We start from the raw sequence: 20062 nt of genomic DNA, 5'->3' as shown, positions 1-20062 counted from the left end.
CAAATCATAGAGAAATTACTTTCGAATATATGAGGGGCAGGAGGCCAAAACCCAAACTGCTTCGGCCCTATAATAAGCACAAGATTCTGACCTCTGCATGGCTGCATTCATCTGCAGAGAGGACATAACGTAAAAGAAAAACTTGACCAATATTTGATGAAGATTAACGACAATAAAGACTTATTCTATGACTGTTGATGACCTAAGAATTGACTTAATCAATGTCCGACGTTCTGCCGATACGGTAATTATGCAGTTTGCGAAAAAGTCTCGGCTCCTCTGTTTGCTTTTGTGACGTAGATGAATGTGATTTGTTCATGAAACATTTACTCGTTATGCCAAACAGCAGTGTGAAAATGATTAATGCCTCTGACTAAGTCGACATTAGCTGTGTCAAAGTCAAATCTCTGACAGCTTTGCAAACGGAAAGCTGTCAGCTAGTTCCCAATAATTGCGAGTGAGTCCACGCTGCTATCCGCATGCAGACGAATGAATGTGCTGTTTTGTTTCTCTTTGTGCTTCCTCATTAAATGTGAGGTGTCCCGAGGCATCATCACCACCTTCCGTACACAAATTAAAAAGTGTCGTCGTTACATAAACATTTTTTTTCATGCAATAAATTGATACTTCACGGTTTTTTTTCTTTCCAAAACAAGTCACTGAGATTATTGATAGTCATTCAGAATATTATGAATGGATGAAAATCATATTAAAGATCATTAACACGTAATTGGCAGTTGGCTTAACCCCTTCTTGTCCAATTATAGCTTAGCAACCATCGCCAGGCACAGCAGGCCTGTCGAGCTTTGGATTTTCTCCACACGGCCCAGCGGTGCGCACGGGGCTCGAGTAGGAGTGATGCACAGCATTTAAAGAGTTTGAAAAGCTGTCGTCTTTTTTTTTGTAGCCTTTCCAAATCCCCAAAACTTTAGAGCAGGTTGCTGGCTAGAAACGAGAAGCACCCTTCAGTCTAGGTCTAAGCTGGATCGCCTCAGGACCAAGTTTATAGTGAACTACAGCGGCCAGAGCGTCCTTCAGAAAGGAACACAACAGCGTTTGAGGAAATGGAAACTTTTTGGGACGGTGCTGATAAAATGAACAAGTACAAAACCAAACAAAAAACAGACCCAACTGAAATACAACACCGTTGCAACTCTCAAATTCACAAGAGAACGTCGTATTAACAAACAACAATTTGTCACCACAACTTACGGTAACAAACACATCATTGTTTCCCTGGGTCCATACAATGCACAACAGCCTTCATGCCGGTATTACATAAATATGCAGAGAAAGAGAGACGGATGAAAGGAGTGGGGTTCTCTATCTGACACTCAATAAGGTGCCAGGCTCTGATCATGTGTGTTCGATTATGGATGTACCCCCTGCTGTGGACCCAGATCCCACACCGCAGACTTCAACTCCAGTCGTCTTCTCTTTTTCCACTCACCCCTTTCTTCTCTGTTAAAGAGGGCTCCCTCATGTCTCCTTTCTGTCTCCAAGGCGTGATCCTTACTCTTCCTAGTTTCAACTCTTCATATCCCATCCTGTTTATCAGTTCAGCCTCTCGGGGATGGTTTGTAGACCGTGGTTCATCAGAGTTTGCTTTACTGGTTGCTCGTGGTATTTTGTTTGAAGACCTGCTTGATTTTCCAGTCTCGTGTGTGTGTGTGTGTGTGTGAGAGACAGTAAGAGTGACGCCGTCTTTTTTTGTTCTTCTTTGCTCTTTTAGCCCCTTTCCTTGTTGTTTTCATCCTCACCTTGTTCTTCTTCCTCCCATTTCACCCTCCTTTCTCCCAATTTCCCAGTTGAACCTCTTTGTGCCTCGTTCTGACTCATCAACAGCTGTGGTAGAGAAGAACAAAGGAGTGGAGGATGTGTCTGGGCAGGATAATGGATAATAAGTATGAGGGGAAGCCAGGTGTGGGCACAGTTTCTGTATTTGTCTCTCGCCCGATGGCTTCCTGACCCAATAAGGCCGCATGTGTTCCAGGCATCCTGGGTCAGTAAGTGACGTCTGCTTAGCGGTGAGGCTGGACTCTCATGAAGTGGAGCTGAAGATCACCCACTCGCTCTGTTTTCCTCTCAGCAGTTCTCTGTTTCACAGAGTAATTAACAATAATTACCCTGCTGGCTTTGCCAAATGGCCATTTGCTTAAGAGCCACACAAACACAGCTGCTTATGGCCGTCACACACCAAAAAGCGTTAACCATGTCAGCTGTGGCAAAAAGTGTGTGGTCACCCCGTCCATACACCTCTGTGTTGATTTGGATCGGGTCTTATTTTCTTGCTTTCGGTTTTTCCTCTGCGGTCCGATTGTACAATGGTATTTCAGACGGCAACGTGCTCTCAAGTTTTTATCAACGGTTCAGAACATTCATGGTTAAACAATGCCATCCTGTACCCAACAAAAAACAACTCTGCCTTGATGGGGCTGTGTTGTTGAAGTTACCGAGTTACCGAGATTGGTGTTGAGGCGCTTTACTGGCCTGCCCAGAGCCCTCACCTCAACCCCATGAAAGATCTTTGGGATGTAACACCGACTGCAAGTCAGGCCTCTTCCCCCGACACCGGTGCCCGACCTCTCTATTGCTTTTGTTCTTCCCGCCAGTTTCCAAAATCTTTTGGAACGCCTTCCCAGCAGAGCAGAGGATGTTATGGCAGCAGATTAATGCTGTGATGTAAGATGTACAGCAAAGGAAGTCCATACTTGGCCACATGTTGTGGAGCTAGTGGGGTCAGCCCACCGGCTCTCCAAGGAGTTTCTATTAACTGCCTCACCCTACGGTTTGTTGCAGTATTTGCCAGCAGGCATAGAAAAAAAAAATTCAAATAGATGTCAGAGGAAAGCTCCATCATGGATATTGTTACCCACCTTTGATATTGACTCCTTCATTGTGATTGGCCAGCAGCCAGTGGCAAATATTTGACATTTCCAACTGAGGCTAAGCTACCACCCGACTCTCAGGACAACGAACAACAGAGCCAGAAACTTACTGCCTTTACATTTGCATTTAACACTTCGGCTTTCAAATCGGCACATATACATGCTGAAACACAATGCGATGCCGTCTGTGTGGGTGCATACATGTGTTGCTTTTGTTGTTAAAGAGAGAGAGAGCGTCTACTGTTTCGAGCCAGAACATTTACAGCGGCGGTAACATCCAGAGGGCAGTGTAAATCGCTCCAGTTCCTCCTGTCCTCATCTTCTCCCACGACAAGTCCACAACCGAGAGCACAAAGTGTCGGCCGGTTGGATCTTCACTATCTGCTGTTTTTCTGCCGTACATGTGAGAACGGTGGATGCACAAACAAACACGGCTGTTTGATTTTCCCGTATTTTTTTGACACACTTCATAGAGATGTTAAAGGTTTGGGTGCATGCAAAATGTTCAGATCAGGCTTCATAAATGATCATGTTTCCCCCCCCCCCCCCCTCCATGTCGTCTTTGCAAAATCTCTTTTCCTCCGTTTTTGTGTCCTCGCGTCCCGCACACATCTATCGCTGTGTGACTGGACTTAAAAGTCCAGCTAGAAGGATGACAACCGCAGTTCACTTCAGAGGGCTGAGCGAGTAGGGGAAGATTGGAAAGGAAGGGAGATGAAAGCATACATTGCAGATGAGGTAGAGCAGGAAGAGAGTAGTTTTAAAAGATTTATAAAGGATTGACAGCTTCGGTGTCACTCAGAAAAGCGGAATAACACCGACATGTTTTTCTTCACATCCACACACGAGATCCTCCATTTCAGAATGCAAAAATAAATCCCCGATTTATCAGAGAGAGACGTTTTAATCGCTCGTGCTTCTGGGATTCCAGTCTCTCCAGGATGTGATAGAAGTGAGGAAAATGACTCTGTTCCTCAAAGAAATGTATGTATTTATTTTATGGTTATTAAAACGGGCTCATTGAGTTGTGGTGCACACATTTACAGTTTTTTTTTGCAATGGTAAAACTATGTTTTTTGAAATGGTGGAAAATGCACTGAAGAGGAATTCTCATCAACCTCAACAGACGGTCTGTCCTGCTTGGGTTTGTGAGGGAAATGAAGTACATTTGTTACAAATGTTCAAATATTTGAATGATGCCTAGCATTTGCTCTCAAACTAATTTAAATTTCCAAGTTACCGAAGTGTTTACTCTCAGGTAACACGATGGTAACACTTGGACGAGCTAGGAAGATGTTGCTGCTGCACAGCTTTTGGCTTTGCAAAGTGGTTGCAGATTGGCTTAACACAGAATAAACCCAAGTTGTTTGCGTGTGTGTGTTTGCGTGTGTGTGTGTGTGTGCATTAATCACACTGGGGGGGAAAACAATCGGGAACACTGCGGTGACCGACCGTCCAGGCCGAATATTTACCATAAACAACAGTTTAACTTAACATAAACAACAGTGCTCATCCGCATCTTGATGAAGAAATATGTTACCCAGTGCAGCGGCGTGGCTCGTCGCTGTGTTTTTAATAGTTTTTGCACGACAACTGGAATAGAAGGATCAGTTCATTGTTGTTTTTTTGTCTTTTTGTAGGATTTGTTTACCAAAGAAAATATAGAATATCCCCAGTCTTTTAAGACTATTGTAATGGTTGTAATCGGGCTTTCGGCAGTTATGGCTAAGAAAGAACAAGTCAACACAACGTCCTCACAAGGGACGAAAGTGAGTCTGTGTGTTTGCGTGTGTGTGCCAGAGAATGCCATCGCATCCTAATCCTTCTCAGATTGAGGTCAGTGGGGCTATTGGAGGATCTCGGTGTGTTTACAGCCTCGGTCTGTAGTAACCCTCAGCATCGTGTGGGAGGGTTGCCATGGCAATGGCAGGTTGTAGCGTAGGTGTGTTGTTGTGGTAACAGTACGTCTACGCGAGGCCGCCGTTCCCTCTGTGTTGACTGGAGAGTCAGAGCGAGAGGACTTGGCAACGCCAGGTCCTTGAAGAGCAGAATCACACTTTGTTATGCTCGTGGAATGAAAATGATCTTTTCTTTTAGCTCGCTTCTATGGACACAACACATAATGGGATAAAGGGCTCGGTGATATGGTTAAAATTGGCATCACAATAATGAATAAGGATATTTTCTGATATGGATACATGTAAAAACATTGCATTCTGCAAAACTTCTCAATAACCTTGATGGACTAGAAGGTTGTCCTCAGTAGACTGCAGACCTCTGCCAGGTGTGCCTGCAATACATCCCACAATTGGCTAACCACCCCCCCCCCCCCGTCTAGACTCTAATTGGCTGTAAGGCGTCGTAAAGCCCACTTCATTCAAACTCAAAATTGAGGGGCGATGTATGAAGCCAATCCGCTCAAAGTCGTCGCGTAAGACACGTCTTGCATCTTGCCAAAAAACTAAATTAAACTCACCAAGCTGTCTGCTGCTTAGCAGCGTCTGGGTTGCAGAGAGGTCCAGCAGATCTGGTAGTTCTGTTAACTGTTAGCTGTTAGCGGTTAGCCAAACACAGCGTCTAAAACCATGAAAGTAAGCCGCAACCAAGAGGTATGCAGCAGTGTGTATGCTGGTAGTTCTGTTAGCCAAACACACCGAAACTGTCCAACCCTCTCCACACCCATCACCCATCCACAACTCGCCCACAGTGGACGGGGGGGTCGGAGAAGCACTCAGCTGTGTTATCACGAGCGGCCCCTTCCTGATGAGGGCCGGTTAAGAGTATTGAGTGAAGAGTCAGCAGGCAGTCGATGGCAATAAAATGTGTTTTTGAGAAAGTGCGAGTCACCGAAACCATGAAAGGTCCTTCAGCATGCCGCCATTACTGGCCACCCAATTCATTTGTGACATATTAAGTATGTAATATGTATTTATTTATCCTGCAGTTTGCTGCAGCAGAATGTGAGATACGCCTGGGACAGACACAGAGGCGCTCACTCACGCACATATCCCATTGACTGCGTGATTCTCATGGCGGAGATGATAGAAAAAACTCTTCACATCTGTAAAACTCCACTTCACTCAATTCCTTTATTTTTCATTACGCGGAAACATTTATTTGGAAAACACACGCACAATAACATGGAACAATAACTTGAGATCGTATCATCACAATGTGATGCCACTGAATGTGAGTTAATGATAATATTATTATATAATATATATATATATTAATAATATATAATATTGAGGGATTATCACCCAGCAGTTGCCAACATTAGCAGGGTTTGATTGCGCAGCTTAAACCTATAGGGTTACAAACACCAGTACAGGCCTGCTAAGACTCCCATGCTAGTCATTCCTTCATACAACCAACAAACAAATATATCAGCAGAATAGTTTTAGTGCTGCCCTTGACTACCATTTGCCTCCCTTGCTGCTGGACTGTTTATCAAACACTCATAATGAAGAAGTGGATTAGAGGGCGTATTGAGTTGGACCGTGTCGGTATATTCAAGATTGCTTCAAATTATTGAATGAAACAGTTTATTCTTGTCTTGACTCACTGTACGTATCCCCCACAATGCAGCATCTCATTAGAGTGCTGCTGTGTCTGACCCACCTGATTTCACACTTTCTTTTCCTGCCACATCTGTTCTAGCGTTGTTTCTCTCTTTGAGTGTCTTGTTAAACTCCAATAACCAGATGTCAAGCCTCTTCTCTCTGCCTCTTCTATCTTTTCTCTGATCTCTCTGCCTTTGTTCCCCCCGTTTGTTTCATTAGTGGTGTCTGTTTCTCTGTTCTTGCAAATCCCCCATCGCTCACTTTAACTCATGTTCTCAAAGCAAGAGCACACACACACACAGACACACACAGATGCATGTAGCATGTACTTTTTTTTTTGTTTTTCATTCATAGAATGATTTCTGAGAGGAAAAAAGCCTGCATCTAGTCATAGCAGGTGACTTGCAGAGAATCACATGCATTACCTCAAACCTGCTGATAAGTAGTCTTCACAATGGCAATCCCTTAAGAGCCTGAACAGCCAAACATCTTGACAAAGCACTCCACGAGCATAAACCCACACAAAGCGCTTCTATTTCTTTGTTGGCTTCTAAGAAGGGCTCAGTCATCACCACATGGCAAAGCAAGAAAGCTTCTCTTGGCAATATTCGCCCAATTCATTTTATCCCAGCCTGGCTTGAATGGTTGACTGATGTCCATTGTAAACACTGACGTATTGCATCTTCTCTGTTTCTAAGGTATGTGTGCATAGCATACTCGTATGTACTACCCTCAGCCTTCCACTTAGCACTTATTGCATTCGTATTAGTTTGTTCCTGCGCTGTACTTATGCTCTGGTTTATGCTCTTAGATGCTTGCTTAAAAAAAGGAGATGCACTTATGACTTCTGGTGACTTGTAGTTCCCTTGAATACCGATGTTGAATACACTTATTGTAGCCTAAGTCGCTTTGGATAAAAGCGTCTGCTAAATGACTGGAATGTAATGTAATATGTTTACATCATCCAAAGGCAAGCAATGCAGCCTCAACCAGAGAGGAGGCTAATAGGATAGCACTCATGTGCAGCCAGCCGCACGCATCCAAACACCGCTGAGAGACACTCGACATACTGGAATTAGTTTTAATCACAACCTTACTTCCTTTTGGTTGTCATCCTTTAAGTTTTGGAATCTCAGGTCATGTTTTTTTTATCGATCTCTCTCCTCCGCACACACTCATACACAGCGGCGCCCTGGTACATATCCAGAAATAGCCCCTTAACTGTTTGTTTTCCGTCGATGTGTGGAGTGTTTCCAGCCTGCTTTCTGAAATGATCACATCTCGATGTGTCTGTTGCCTCCCTCCCTGTGACTGCCCCCCCCCCCTCTCATCTCCACTGTTCTCAACCATCTGGCTTGAAGTCCGTCCTCTGTTCTCGCTTGTGTTATAGAAGAGCTCGGATGCATTTATTGCAGCAATTTTAGCTCGCTGCTTGTATATTTAGTATGTGTGATCAAAAAAAACATGTTTGACAAGTTTAATAAGAGGGAGTGCAGCTGTAAGATGCCAGCGTACAGCTTTAAGTTTAACATTTGCTGGAGCACAACCACATGAGATCTCATCAGCCTGAAAGAAGGAGGGGTCTCTGGAGGTATCTGTCTGTGTGAGACAGAGAAAACACCATCAACACACAATGACATGTGAAAGTCATGTATGGATGAGAGAATAGAGGGCAGACACCTCAGGGAAAAAAAAGCTTGGTTGCATTAACACCTTTTTCCCCACTTACAACAGAGCGCCTGTTTATTTTCCTGCCCTGACTGAGTGCTAATATTCTCTCCTCTGCTTTATTGTTGCAGTCATCGCTGACTCGTTGACGGTAACGGCACCGGCCCAGACTCTGTCCAAGGTGGAAGGCGACACACTGCAGCTTACCTGCGAGGTGTCTCGGACCACACTGCAGCACACTCACTTATCCGTGGGTTGGTACCTGCAGTACCCCGAGGACGCGGCCGCGCCCCCTCAGGAGCTGGTCACCTTGTCAAGGGACTTTGTTCTGCGCTCCGGGGGACCGTACCGGCAGAGGATGGCGGCGGGGGACCTCAGGCTGGATAAGACCAGCGCTACGTCCTACCGGCTCACCATTCACAAGCTGCAGCCGGTGGACCAGGGCCTGCTCTACTGCCAGGCCGTGGAGTGGATTCAGGACACAGACGGCAGCTGGTTTGCCATGACCCGCAAGCAGAGCGACAAGACTCAGCTCCGCATTCAGCCCACCGGTGAGTAAAGGGAAGAGATTCTGTGGTAAAATGAAAGGGGGAGAGAGGGTAAAGATGCTGCTACACTTTAACAGACGCACACACATGCATGTGGGCCGGCTTCCTCTGATTGCTGATCAGTATCTCTCACTAAGCTCATTAGCTTACTAAAAAGGCTTAAATAAACCTCCACAGACTCCCCCACTTTTGTATTTGCGTCTGTTTGATTACAAAGCACATCCAGGAATAAGTTAACCAGCTCCAAACAGCGTGGGTGTTTGGCGGCGGGGGGGGGGGGGGGTGGTTCCTCATATACAATTTCCCAGGCAACAAGTGGCCCCGGGAGAAGCCAAAAATGTGTTTTTGTCAATCACTCTTCGCCGAACAATTACACCATTCTAGTCTGCGGCTTGAGTGCATTAGTGGGAGAAATCGTGCGGTTGCCAACTCTGAAGGAGGAGATTGTCTAATGGAAGGGAGATGGGGACTTACCAACAGAGGGGACATCGGGTTTGGAAACGAGGGGTGCAGAGAAAGAAAAGCTTTGTTGGGGTGAATGATTGAGGAGTAGGCCTCATGTGATAATGATCTCATAAGCTGTCAACCTCGAGACTTGACGGAAACCGAAACAAAGACGACTTTACGGCTCCTCGCATGTACTTACAACCTCCAGCCCGACGTGACCCCATCACACTCGCTGCTCTGTATTCTGCATACATAGCATCTCTTTGTGTGCTTCCAAGAAAGGGCCACGGAGATGCATGGGTGATAAACCGCTTCGACATTAGCTCAATTACCAAGGCAGCACGCAGTGGCGAGTGTCTCATGCCAGTAAATCACTTCAAAGTGGAATCGTTTGGCCTTTCTCCATTAAGCATCGGATCCGCTCTGGACCAATACAACTTGATGGTGCCCCAGATAATGCCGGGGTGGATGAGAAGGAGAGCGGAAAGTCTGATGTAAAGCGGGTTTGTCAGATGAGTTCCTGCTACTTCAGGGAGGAGACAAAAGGGGCAGAGAGCTCCCCTCTCGGCACCCTTCGTCACTCTCCGTCGTCTCTGTGATCTGTAATAAATGGAGGTGTTGTTACGTGACAAAGGGTATACAGCAGTGTTGCGCTGCGGCGTGCGGCTCTGGTGTGAGCTTGTGTGTGTGTGTGTGTGTGCGGATCATTTTGATTTCTTTCTCGTGTACTCACTTAATGCATAATGCGGGCACGACATGCAATCCCTTTAGGCTGAACTTGTGTGTCTGCTGTTGCACCTGTCCGTGTGCATATTTGACAGACGGAGAGAGAAATAAATGAAGGGCAAGGAGCAGCTCCTCCATTAGGCTCCTATTATAAAAGATGGAGTGGATCTCGAGACAGCCCCATCACTAGCTAATAACCCACAGCCATGCAGCATCAGAGAGCGGCGCAACGGGCAGAATCCTAATGTACACTTCGCTCTCGCTTTTTTACCATCTTCCTCTCACTTCCTTCCTTGTTCCCCTCTCTCCCTTCTTCCTCCCTCCCTCTCTCACATCACCTCTCATTTTCTGCAGCCATGTCCCATCACTGTGTGTTTTTCTCCTCTCTCAGACTTTCTCCATCACCCACTTCCTCCTTAGTCCTTCCGCGACTCGCACTTAGTACTCTTTTCTTTTCCAATTAGCTCTAAACACTAACACATGCATGACCTGCGGGGCTGATTTTATTCCTCTCTGCATCCTCGAAGCAGAAGTCTTCCCGTAAAAATGGCCTAAATAGAGCTCCGTGCTGTGTGGGAACCAATCCTTGTCAAATCGGGTCACAGCCCTTTTAGCGTTGCGGCCCTTCCGTCACAATTAATACAATAATACGATGTCTTGCTGCCCTTGTTGTAGGTGAAGCATGCAATCTGTGGGCCTTTCTCTTCACCCCTGTGCCATCATGTGCATGAATATGTGCACTACTGCTCAAAGTATTCAATCAATTATTGTAGCGATTATCAGTTAAACTGTTCTAAATCCATATATACTATTAACAGTGATAATACCAAACTGCTATGATTGACAGTATATGCTGTTTGTCTTTCAATAAATTGCGCTCAGTGTTCGACTGTCTGCATGTTACTATATGTGTGTGTATGTCAATATTTCGTATGTGTGCGCTTTCATAAGTTTGTGTGAACAATATCCCGCTCCCTCCCACCATTATATTCCTCTGCTCCATATATCACCGGTAGGCTTTGAACTTTTTCACTTGAGTGTGTTTCTCAGGAGGTCTGTTTAAAGGCTTTGTAATTACAGCTCCGGGCAACCGAATCACTGCGAGGCAAAGCAGCAGCATCTGATACATACTGTGCCTTTTGGAAATGAATACAGCAAATAAAGCTGAACTCACAGCCGTACACACACGCGTGTGTGTACAGGCGCACATGCGCAGACAACATGCGTAATGTGGGAGAACTAGCCGTGTTAGCTCTGTCCGTTCTGACTGTGCAGGAGGAGGAGAGCGCCCGTTGCTGTTTCAGACTGCTGAAGAGAATTTTAATTAGATGTGTTTTTTATTGCAGAGGTGAAACCAGGGGGGGGGGGGTACACAGAGTTCTCTGAAAGATCAGCATTTTACCGGAGTGATGCAATGTGTGTCCTCAAAATTCTCTAGTTTCTGTCTCTCTCTCTCTCTGTCTCTCTCTCTCTGTCTGTCTCTCTGTCTGTCTCTCTGTCTGTCTCTGTCTGTCTCTCTGTCTGTCTCTCTGTCTGTCTCTCTGTCTGTCTCTGTCTGTCTCTCTGTCTCTCTGTCTGTCTCTCTCTGAGCATCAAATATTTCAGGAAAAGGCAGCAATGTTGTGCATTTCAACTGCAGGCCGCATTTAGACATCAGTGTTGTTTTAAACATCAGAGAAAAGTTTGGGAACATCACAAAAATCACCTGTTTGAAGAGATTTTCATGACTACACTCTTTCCATTCTGCTGTTTTCTTTAAGTACTGAACATTATTTTAACCGTGATGTCCCCCCCCCCATCTTTTCACTCAGATCGGGACTTCAGCATCCAGGTGAGCACAGAGCGACGGTCCTTCACGGCCGGTGAGCCGCTGGAGCTTCACTGCACCATTGAGGCCCAGAATGTCCCAGAGCGCTTCTTCTCGGTGTCGTGGGTCTTCAGCAGCTCACCGGTGGCCGTGGTGGGCCCCAGCGCCGTGCCTGTCCTGGGCCCCGATTATGTCTCCCGCGAGGCAGCCGGACACATGACCGTGCGCAAAGAGAGCGCCAACGTGCACCTGCTCAAGCTGCAGCACCTCCGCCCCGAAGACGCTGGGAAATACATCTGCCGCGTGACAGAGAGGGAAAAGACGCCCACGGGAGACTTCATCGACCGCAGCAAGAGGTCCCGCAATGTCCAGATCACAGTCCAGCCGCTCAGTGAGTAATCATTTGTTCACGAGGCCACTGGCTTAGTCGTCCTGTTCTTAGTTGTCAATTACACTGAGAACGATGAGCTTCTCATAATAACCGTTTTATCTTCATGTAGGCCATATGGAATGTCATGCTGTGCTCCTCTCCAGCCCTGCTCGCTATCTTTCTCTCGCTGTCACGCCCTCGCTCTTTCTCCAAGGTGGCCTCTAACAGATAGCGGCACGGCCTCTATTATTAACTGAGAGCAAGAAGGGAAAAGGATGACGCTACTCTTATTTCTGATGTGTTTTCTGTGTGAGTGGATTGCTAAGGAATGGTAATGCAGCATTTCCTTGGCTTAGCTGTGTGTGTGTGTGTGTGTGGGGGGGGGGGGGGGGGGGGGCACTATAGTGGGATAATGGAGAGCAGAAGAGTCCGGACTCAAGAAGGCTGAGCTAACAGCCATGAAATTAATGCGTGGAGAAAGAAAAGAAGCAGAGAAAAGGCGCCTCTCTCTCCGGGGCCATCTAAGTGGTTCCCCCGAGCTAAATGAATGCGTTCTGCTGGGCCAGACCTCTTCAGCTGGGTTAAGCAGGGCTGGCCGGTGGGGTTTGATTCAGGCTCGGCAGCTGATCGATGGGAATGTAGTCAAACGCTCAAAACCCCGTCTCACTATCTATTTATATGTCACTGAGATTTCTCTTCATCCCAGTGGCAGCAGGAGAACGCCCCCTCCAACACGTTGGGTCATTTGTTTCATTCCCTCTTCTCTCTGTACCTACATCTCAAAGGACTGGAACAGTGTGTGGAGCCCGCTGCCGCCAGCCTAATAAAACACAACAAGCACAGAGAAGTATCTCCTCTCAAGCAGCCAGCGTCACCTTATCATGACCGCTCTGCACCCCCTGCTAAATCAGCCCAAAAACAATGGCCCCGAGCCTGCAGCAGTCTCCAGGGAAGCGCTCTGTATGGGAGGTTTTGTTTTTCCAACAAAAGACCTTAATGCCCCATAAAGGATGTTTATAGGGTTTACACAGGATAATGGCTGTGGTTATTGGAAGGGAACTTCCGTGATATACAGCAGACGTGGTCAGGCAGGCATGCATTTGGTGCACAAACCGTGCTCTCATGTGAGCTTTCTCACACACACACACACACACACAATTTCAAGATGTGCTTCATCACTTTAATTGGGTGAATTGGGTGAGATTTGGTAATAAGGTGCGACAGGGGTTAAAGTTGATGAGGCAGGCAAAGGTGACGGCAAAGGAAAGCTGGAGGTAAACACTTCTGACAAATCAGTGTTGATGGATGAATTTACCTTTGCAATGAGAACGGGAGAGAGAGTTCACATGCCACACTGAATCTCTGTCACACGGATGGAAAGGACAAGTGCAAGGGTAGGGAAAGTAGAGAGAGGATATACTGTTATAGAAAGGAAATGCATTCTTCAGTTCAAAAAAACTAAGAAGAAGGAGCTGCTGAGGGGAAATGTGGAAATGAACAGAATAAAGTTCAAAGAGAAAGGACAGGGGAAAGTTAAAGAAAATAAAAGCTGTCCGGAAACCAGACAATTGCACAGGAAGGAGGGTGTATATATCTACTTGTATAACTTGTCTCGCAATCTTCCCTTTAAGTCGCAAGTTAAAAAAAAAAAGTGATAAAATACAATGAGCTGTGGAAAAAAAACCATCAAACTGTTTCAATGCAAGAAAGGAAGAGAAAAGGGATGAAGGCATTTTCCCTCCGTTCATTTGAGCATGATAGAAGTAAGAAGCCAGTTTATTCCATATATTCACAGAGAGCTAATGCTTATTAGGAGGCAAGCTGAGAGGGAAGCAGCAGAGAGGGACAGCAGCACTGGCCCCGCAGGGCGGAGAGAGCTTTTGGGTCAACCCGGAGATCCGTGATGCATATGGAGTACGGACGTTGAAGTGACGAGAGTCCAGATAGAGCAGAAGAACAGAGAAGAGCCAGTAATGACTTTTATCCTCTTCTCAAGAGCCGCTCAGCCCTGTGATCTTTTCCGTGCCCATGTGGACTTGGTGAACAAGCCACACAGGGTTTAAAAAGAGAGTCTCAACCCACACAAACTCACAAGGGCCTCCTCTCTGGCTGTCACTTTGATGTGCCCGAGGCCAGTTACAAAACCGCACGATGGTCCTCTCTCACACGGACCCGCGTACACACACACAAACACACACACACACACTCTCTCATGCGCAGCACTCGCACAGGACTGTATGATACTCTACTCCCAGGACAAGGCTCAGCAATTCGTTTCATTGCCCCAGTTGATGTCATAACACAGAAAGTATGATTCTTGTCGTGAGAGGGAGCTGAGATTTTGAGGAACTTTTTATATCTCCTTTCATGTGTCCCATCTCCACTCATGCTGACCTCCATATGTCTCCCTCTCTCCCTTCTGTCTTCCCTCACAGAGAGCAACATCACAGTGTCATTGTCAAGCAACTCTTCGGAGGCCCTGGAGGGCGATGTGATCCAGTTGACCTGCTCCGTCCAAGCCACTACAGGCCCCCTGTCTGTCGCCTGGCAGTGGACAGACAAGCAGGCGACTGGACCGTCCCTGGAGGAGGTGGTGGAGGAGGTGGTGGAGGTGGCGTCCTTCGATCGGGACGGCACCGTATGGCACAGTCCCTCCTACGGCGAGCGCTCCAGCTACGGGGAGATACGCGTGGAGAAGGTGCGGGCCGACACGTTCTCTCTGTCCGTGTATAACGCCTTACCTGGGGATGAGGGCCAGTACCGCTGCACAGCAACTGAGTGGCTTCAGACTGGCACTGAACCAGAGCTGAACTGGGAGAAGATAGGAGAGAAGTCGGCCACCAAGACAGTCACCGTCAAGACCGTTGGTAAGTTAGCCCAACCTTATCCGACCTCAATATGGTCGATATTCCCATCCTGCCAAGTCAGTAAGGCACATTGTGGGGCAGACCAGCAGATTCACCTTTTTAAATCATTTCATTTTCAATATTTCTGTTCAACCGTTTGCGGAGGCATTTTTTTGTTTGAAAATGTACTCTCAGCAAATTATTTTCTACACATTAATATGCACGCGCAAGGAAAATGTTGAGCGCATGCACATGTCCAGGGCAGCCCCACTATTGAAAATATGTTCCTGCACACATTGATAAGGCATGTAAACCCTCTGCACACATGCACACCAAATCAAAAAGACGTGTGTGGTTTGTGGTTTGCTAAAGACGGATGAACGGCGTAGGCAGAACATGTAGTGGACAGAGTGGACTGCAGTAAGGTTTATTCATGCACAGCAGAGCTAATATGGCATAAACACACACACACACACACACGCGCGCGCGTTCACACTACCTGCCACACGTCAAGAGCAGTGACACCCATCATAGATGCGCACACACATTCGCACCCACCCATATGGATGAGCCAGAATTATTAGAATGGAAATGCAGCGGCAACGTGTTTCACAGTCTGTGGGTCTCCTCTGTCAGCGCTGAGTTAAGCTGAACATCCTCGGTACAGGCTGAGGAAGTCACTGGAGCGGAGCAATGAGAAGCTGGCAGACCAGGAGCACTGGGCTCAGTACGCACACACACACACACACACACACAGACACACAACCAGCGGATTAGCGCCCTGCAGCAGCACACAGTGGTGCTGCAGAGAAGAGATGTCGGTTTTTAAGTGGCCATTTGTTAAGTTCGGGCAACAACATTAGTTTGAGGAACAAGGGACGCATTATGCAAATCAAGGAAAAGAAGTCCGAAGCAGCTCGTCTCTCTTCAGTTACACTCGTCGACATCTCCCCTCCTTCTCCTTGTTGATCAAAGGATTTTCTAAATGCGCGCTGTTGTGTGACGGTCAATGTGTGTTTTACTTTGTCTCCGATTTTGGTCCTCGTTTTTCCTCACTTAAGCTTCCAACTTCATTTTTTTTGCAGATAACTTTAATTTAATTTCCCCCTGTGTTTCAGCTCTCTTATCTTCCACTACTTTTGCTCTCCTTGCACCTAATGAGCTTAGATTGAGCTTCACGGTGACTTGTCCTCTTGATTGTGCTGTTCTACAGATTTTATATGAAATCTATATGGTCACTGTACCTTCATTTAAATCATAGCCTCCTCCTCTATGGATTTATTGTGCTCGCTCACAAGACCTGTAGGGTTTGGGAGAGGGATGTCCTTTGGGAGCCTCGTGTTTTAGTTGTTGGTAGAGACTCTTGTTTCCAGCTGATTGGCTTAAGGGGCCCTCAGGGTGTGTGGGGTGGGACGTGTGTACAAGTGAGCATCCTATATACACACATACAAAAGTTGATGTATGGTAGTCTCCAAACACATTCATAGTTATTCACACAAATGGAAAGGAAGAGTTGTGTGGGGAAGAAATGGATCGGGATGAAATTCTCTTTTCTGTCACGGAGGCAGGCAGACAGTGAGGGAAAGGGATGGATGGATGGATGGATGGATGGATGGATGGATGGAAGAGGGGCACAGGGAGATGAGAGATAGAGTGCGAGGGGAGAGTTATTGTCTATTAGAGAATTATGTCCCCAGGCAGCTGTCCCAGCAGTAGCCCAGTCTGGACAGAAAGCCATTGATTATACCACCCTGAAGGACACCGGGGGTGATGGCCGTCAGAGGACGGAGAGAGAGGACAGAGAGAGAGAGGGTGAGGGACAGAGACAAAGCGACGTGGCTGTTGACAAGAATATAATGGAGAAATCTGCAAAGTCTCAAGGAAATCAATTATCTGATCTGGCAAACAAATAATAGGCACAGCAGGGTCAGGTTGTCAAAGGGCCATTGAGTCTCTCTCTCTCGCTCTCTCGCTCTCTCGCTCTCTCTCGCTCTCTCTCGCTCTCTCTCTCTCTCGCTCTCTCGCTCTCTCTCTCTCTCGCTCTCTCTCGCTCTCTCTCGCTCTCTCTCTCTCGCTCTCTCTCGCTCTCTCGCTCTCTCTCTCTCCCTCCCCTGTGTAGTTGTTTCTTGGCAAAGACATATGGAGTTTGGTGAACGTCTTTAGTTTAATGAGGATAGTTTAGACTTGGCAAGGATGCGGACGTAAATCGAACATCGCCGCTGGGTTTTCTTTGTTGCATCACCCATTCATTTGGAGGCGTTCATGCTGTCAAGCACTGAGACACAAGCACAAGGTAGGACATGCATACGCAAGCATGTGCATGAGCTAAATATCTGTCTTCAGGTATTTGTTCCTCTTAGTGGCCATGCTCAAAAGAAACGTTCCTTCCTCAATAAGATTATGAATCATTCGCTGAGCTTTAAGCTGAGCTTTAAGCTTTTAAAGAAGAGACTCCTTCACACACCCACACTGTGTTTTGCTATAAAATGCAATCAGTGGTACTTTGAAGTGTTCATCATTAGTCAAATAAAAATGCAATTTATCCACACTTCCTAACATTCTTTCTCCACTTCTTCTACCATCTAGAGTCCTCCTTCATGGTGTCGGCCTCATCCCGTACGCCGTCCGTTACCTTCGGAGACTCCTTCGACCTCCTGTGCCTGGTGAAGCCTCGTCACAACGCCCGTGTCCCCACCTCCGTCACCTGGCGCTTCATGCCGGCCGGCACAGACACTGGCGACGACGATCGGGGAGAGTTCAAAGACCTGGTGACTTTCACCCGCGAGGGCACGCTGCAGTGGGGGGAGCAGCTGCTGGGGCTGGGCACCCGCACCACAGTGGACCGCTCCCACTCCAACACCAACTTCCGGTTGTCGGTGACCCGGGCAGGCCGCCGCGAGGCGGGCAAATACCAGTGCACCGCCGACCTGTGGAGGAGGAACTACGACAACAGCTGGAGCAAAGTAGCCAACCGCACTTCCAACCTGCTCGGCATCAGTGTCCTACAGCCAGGTAAAGCTGCATGGCTGTTTGCCAGGGAGACACGCTCCTAATTGGAACGGACACAGACCAGCACACAAACAGGGATGAACACAGATTCAGACACACACTCGCACACGTACACATCGAATGAATTCAGCAGAGCTTAGAGGATGTCTGCCTGCTCTAATTGCTCTTAGTCTCTGGTTTAGACTCTAATTGGAGTGTGTGTGTGTGTGTGTGTGTGTGTGTGTGTGTGTGTGTGTGTGTGTGTGTGTGTGTGTGTGTGTGTGTGTGTGTGTGTGTGTGTGTGTGTGTGTGCGGGCAAGGCAGGGTGAAGTCTCTGTGTCGCAGTGACTGTATTGCTAAATATCCTACAGGAAGAAAGAGAAAAGCGAGTGAAAAGGGAAAAGAAAGGGAAGCAAAGGACGGAGACGGAGAAAGTGAGGAAGTGGGATAAGGAGTGAGTGATCCGTCCTTGAACCTTTTTCCTCAGTGGAGGCATTAAACTGTCTACACCACCCTCATTGGCCCTCTGTGCTCCACACATACACAGAGAAAAACCCATTCAGACGCAGCCCAATTAGTGGCTGAACACAAACAACAAACACACGCACACACAGACACACACTGGCCCCAATTTAGCCCAGTCTGGTGTGCCTCGACAGTATGATACTTTGTTTATTCAGGTGAGGCAAATGCTCATCCTGCTAATAATAAAAGATCGTCTGGCTTTCAAAGCAGTCCAGCAAAGCATTATGGTGCCTGAAATGCCGATAGGGTCCAGATTTGATGGATGTGGAGGGAGGAATATGAGCACGGTGTGTGGGTGGAATCCGAGGGTTTTTGACTTCTGAAACATTTTCTGTAACGTTATATTTTTAACCATAAGCGATGCAGGAATAGCTATGTGCAAGCTTGTGTCCGTGCGGGCCTGCATGTCCCTTCCATGTGCAGGTGAGGATACGTAAGATGCCGTATTGACTTCAGAGGCAGACTGTGGTGATCGATAACACTTGAAAAGTGAGGCGGTGGAAAGTAGTCACAAGTACAGTATGGCCTCTTATTCCCTGCTGCTATCGATTCAGATGAATGCAAACTGATGTAAACACGCACACGTACAGAAGCACCTCAGTTCAGAGACGCTGCTTTTACCTGCTTGACTGACTGTGCCCTGACCGTAACCATTCACTCAGAAGACACGGTGTCCCCGGGCTCTTCAGGAGTTATTTGGAGATCAGCTTATCATCCTGAATGCTCATTTACCCCCCCCCCCTCCCCCTATGTGCAGTTTACATTGTCTATCCTTAACCCGGGAAAGGACACACACACATTTTTGCAGGGGAATAAACACTGGGTCCTCCTTCAGCAGGGCCTCCACGACAAAGTGATCAGTTACCTTGGTAATGCCATCAGCAGCCGTGACAATGTGATCAGTTGCCAACTGAAAGCCAATCACTAACCATAACGGTGTGATCACTCTGTTTGTAAGGGCACTATCTCACAGGGGGGGGGGGGAGTGAGACATTTCTTTATCTCACAGAGACCTGGCTCTTGCTGTGTTTGTCTCCTCCACCTCCTGTGTGTTTTTTTTAGTTTTTTTTTAGTTGTGCAGTCAGCCCTCCATTTAGCCTGATTATTCATTTGTCAGCATGTAGGACGCCTCTCCTCCCAATCTGCCTTTTCCTCTCAGTTTTGCTAACTGTTAACCACTCCTGGCTAAATGAGCGACTGCCATTTTCAGCTCCTCTTCTCAAAGAAGGGGGAGTGTGTGTAATGAGGCGTGAGCAAGCACAGCATCGGACCACATTCATAATTGAGAGGCTTTAAGTCATGCTTCCAGAGGTACCTGCTCAATATGCATGAGCTGCCTCACCAGCATTATGTGTGCACATAGACATGTGTCCATGTCCAAGTTCTTCCATGAATGCCACTGCAACCGTGTTTCTTGTGATGTTCCTTCTGAGAGCTTCCATATGCTTACTCTGCATATATACAGACGCTTACCTCACCCCTGATACCCAGCAACAGTAGAACTGTTTCTCTCAGCTTTCTGATGCTCCATTACACCGCCATCTTGTTTCCAGAAGGAAGACACGCGCATGTGCCTTAACATCCTGCAATAAGGTCTGCAAATGCGGAGTGACGCTCCTCCATTAAAGTCTTTCTTCAAAAGCGAAGAGTGAGTAGCATCAGAAAATGGCACCCTTGATCCCAAAC

General features: G+C 47.1%; 1 protein-coding gene across 1 annotated transcript in view; it reads left to right on the top strand.

Moving 5' to 3' along the window:
* The window catches only part of igsf3 (immunoglobulin superfamily, member 3), a 61072-nt gene that overhangs the window by 27445 nt on the left and 13565 nt on the right, over window positions 1-20062 (top strand). The window contains exons 3-6 of the mRNA XM_079276393.1: window positions 8251-8670; window positions 11652-12038; window positions 14453-14884; window positions 17450-17875. Of these exons, the coding sequence (XP_079132519.1) occupies window positions 8251-8670; window positions 11652-12038; window positions 14453-14884; window positions 17450-17875 (1665 nt within the window). The remainder of the gene's footprint in view (window positions 1-8250; window positions 8671-11651; window positions 12039-14452; window positions 14885-17449; window positions 17876-20062) is intronic.

Source organism: Melanostigma gelatinosum, assembly GCF_949748355.1.
Source record: "Melanostigma gelatinosum genome assembly, chromosome: 10".
NCBI classification, from domain to species: Eukaryota; Metazoa; Chordata; class Actinopteri; order Perciformes; family Zoarcidae; genus Melanostigma; species Melanostigma gelatinosum.
The sequence above is the reverse complement of the archived record's forward strand: the minus strand, read 5'-3'. Positions and strand labels throughout refer to the sequence as shown.